Source organism: Oncorhynchus mykiss, chromosome 16 (assembly GCF_057628025.1).
Source record: "Oncorhynchus mykiss isolate SJ-2025 chromosome 16, ASM5762802v1, whole genome shotgun sequence".
NCBI classification, from domain to species: domain Eukaryota; kingdom Metazoa; phylum Chordata; class Actinopteri; order Salmoniformes; family Salmonidae; genus Oncorhynchus; species Oncorhynchus mykiss.
The window spans coordinates 1,232,501-1,235,000 of record NC_143037.1 but is presented as its reverse complement, the minus strand read 5'-3'; the positions used below and the strand labels follow the sequence as shown (position 1 = coordinate 1,235,000).

The following is a 2,500-nucleotide window of genomic DNA, read 5'->3' as shown; positions in this document are numbered from 1 at the left end:
AATGGCTGTGATAACATTGTAGTTACTCCATAATACTAAACTAAATGACAGAGTGAAAAGAAGGAAGCCTTTACAGAATAAAAATATTCAAAAACATGTATCTTATTTTCAACATGGGATTAAAGCAAAACTGCTAAAATGTTTATTTCTTTGCCACATTTTTGTAGCTTTACTTTAGTTGATGTCCGCAGAAACTATTATTTTAGCAGGTGATATAAATCATTCATTCGATGAAATTGACAGACGCAGCAATAAAAATGTCAAATTCTCCAAAGAGGCTGAAAAATATAATCTCTACAAATAAATTATAATTATTATTCCAAACTGCAAAAGACTAAAGCAAGAAAATATATTCAAGAATTAACAACAACAAAAAAAGTTTAAAAAATGCACTCAACAACATACTGGGTTCAAAAATCCATGATATAGTGATATTGGATCATTCTCATGTTCATGCTTAATTACACCAACAGAAATACACTTAGCGACAGAATATGGAGAATGGACAGAGTGCATCTTAAACACCCAAAAATGTATTAAATATGTAAACAAAAAAATGAAGACCTTTACCATAACAAAAGTAGATAGAGGACAGAGAAAAGCCGACCCCCGACATAATTTGAGATGTGTTTAAACTGTACATTAGGTGAATGATAATCTCATACTCGCCAAAAGTTGAATTACTATTTTAGAAAAATACCATAAAAAATGTTATCAAGGCAAAGAGTAAAAAAAAATACTTCTCCACTTAAGCAGGAATATGGTATTTTACCTTAGAAGAGAGGTGTGTGAATACTTAAATTAGACATTTCTATATTTCATATTCAATACATTTGCAAAAAAATTCTAAAAACATGTTTTCACTTTGTCATTATGGGGTGTTGTGTCTGATCTAATTAATCCATTTTGAATTCCGGCTGTAACAACAAAAGGTGGAATAAGTTGAGGGGTATGAATACTTTCTGAAGGTACTGTACTAACCCTGGGCAGGGTTTATTAACTTCATCATGTGGGTTCCTGAAGACCAGACATATTATACATCAACAGAGACATGTACAGAGGTCTCTGTGCTGTAGTGACTGTAGTAACACTGTACCTGCATCGGCCCAGCACAGCTGAGAGCTCTGCGGGTCGTAGGTGAGTCCGTTAGGTAGCCCCAGGTCATCCTTCACCAGAACTCTCCTGTTGGTCCCATCCATGGCAGAAGTCTCGATTTTAGGAGCATCACGGTTCCAGTCTGCCCAGTACATGTTGCTGGTGGAACGAACAGAGCAGTGAATATAATGTTCGGATGTGTTGTTGTCTCTGGGTCAGTTTAGGAGAACGGTTAGGGATTTTTACATTGATAAATGTGTTTGTTTTGTTTGATTGTTTATTGTGTATATAATATTTGCAATTTAAATTTTTTTTTGTGTATAATTGTCTTTTCTGTATTGATCCCAAATGAGAGCTGGGTCTCGTTGTGTTTTCCCCTGGCTAAATAAAAATATATTAATAATAATATCTTACTGACACAAAATTTTATAATGTTTCAACATTTCTTGAAATGCTGGTGTTGTAGCATATAAGCCATCCTGTATAACAGGCCTAGCTATGTAAAGGAGTTAGCTCAGAATAGCAGCAAGGAATTAGATCAGAATAGCAGCTAGGAGTTAGCTCAGAATAGCAGCTAGGAGTTAGCTCAGAATAGCAGCTAGGACATAGCACAGAATAGCAGCTAGGAGTTCGCTCAGAATAGCAGCTAGGAGTTAGCTCAGAATAGCAGCTAGGAGATAGCACAGAATAGCAGCTAGGAGTTAGCTCAGAATAGCAGCTAGGCCATAGCACAGAATAGCAACTAGGGGTTAGCTCAGAATAGCAGCTAGGACATAGCACAGAATAGCAGCTAGGAGATAGCTCAGAATAGCAGCTAGGACATAGCACAGAATAGCAGCTAAGTGATAGCACAGAATAGCAGCTAGGAGATCACACAGAATAGCAGCTAGGAGAAAGTGCAGAATAGCAGCTAGGAGATAGCACAGAATAGCAGCTAGGAGATAGCACATAATAGCAGCTAGGAGATAGCACAGAATAGCAGCTAGGAGATAGCACAGAATAGCAGCTGGAGGAGGAGGGGAACAGACTGGACCATAGATCTACTAAGTGGAATGGATACTAGAGGAGGGGGACAGACTGGACCATAGATCTACTAAGTGGAATGGATACTAGAGGAGGGGGACAGACTGGACCATAGATCTACTAAGTGGAATGGATACTAGAGGAATGGAACAGACTGGACCATAGATCTACTAAGTGGAATGGGTACTAGAGGAGGGGAACAGACTGGACCATAGATCTACTAAGTGGAATGGACAGGGGTACTGGAGGAGGGGAACAGACTGGACCATAGATCTACTAAGTGGAATGGATACTAGAGGAGGGGGACAGACTGGACCATAGATCTACTAAGTGGAATGGATAGGGGTACTAGAGGAGGGGAACAGACTGGACCATAGATCTA

General features: G+C 38.6%; 1 protein-coding gene across 3 annotated transcripts in view; it reads right to left on the bottom strand.

The window, feature by feature from the left end:
- Positions 1-2,500, bottom strand: part of nid1a (nidogen 1a) — a 69,154-nt gene that overhangs the window by 10,413 nt on the left and 56,241 nt on the right. For 2 of the 3 annotated variants that reach the window (XM_090201707.1, XM_090201708.1), the window contains one exon: positions 1,097-1,254. In XM_090201707.1, coding sequence (XP_090057833.1) covers positions 1,097-1,254 — 158 coding nt within the window. Of the gene's footprint in view, positions 1-961; positions 1,018-1,096; positions 1,255-2,500 lie in introns of those variants that run through there. The other variant, XM_090201709.1, reaches the window with a different exon arrangement.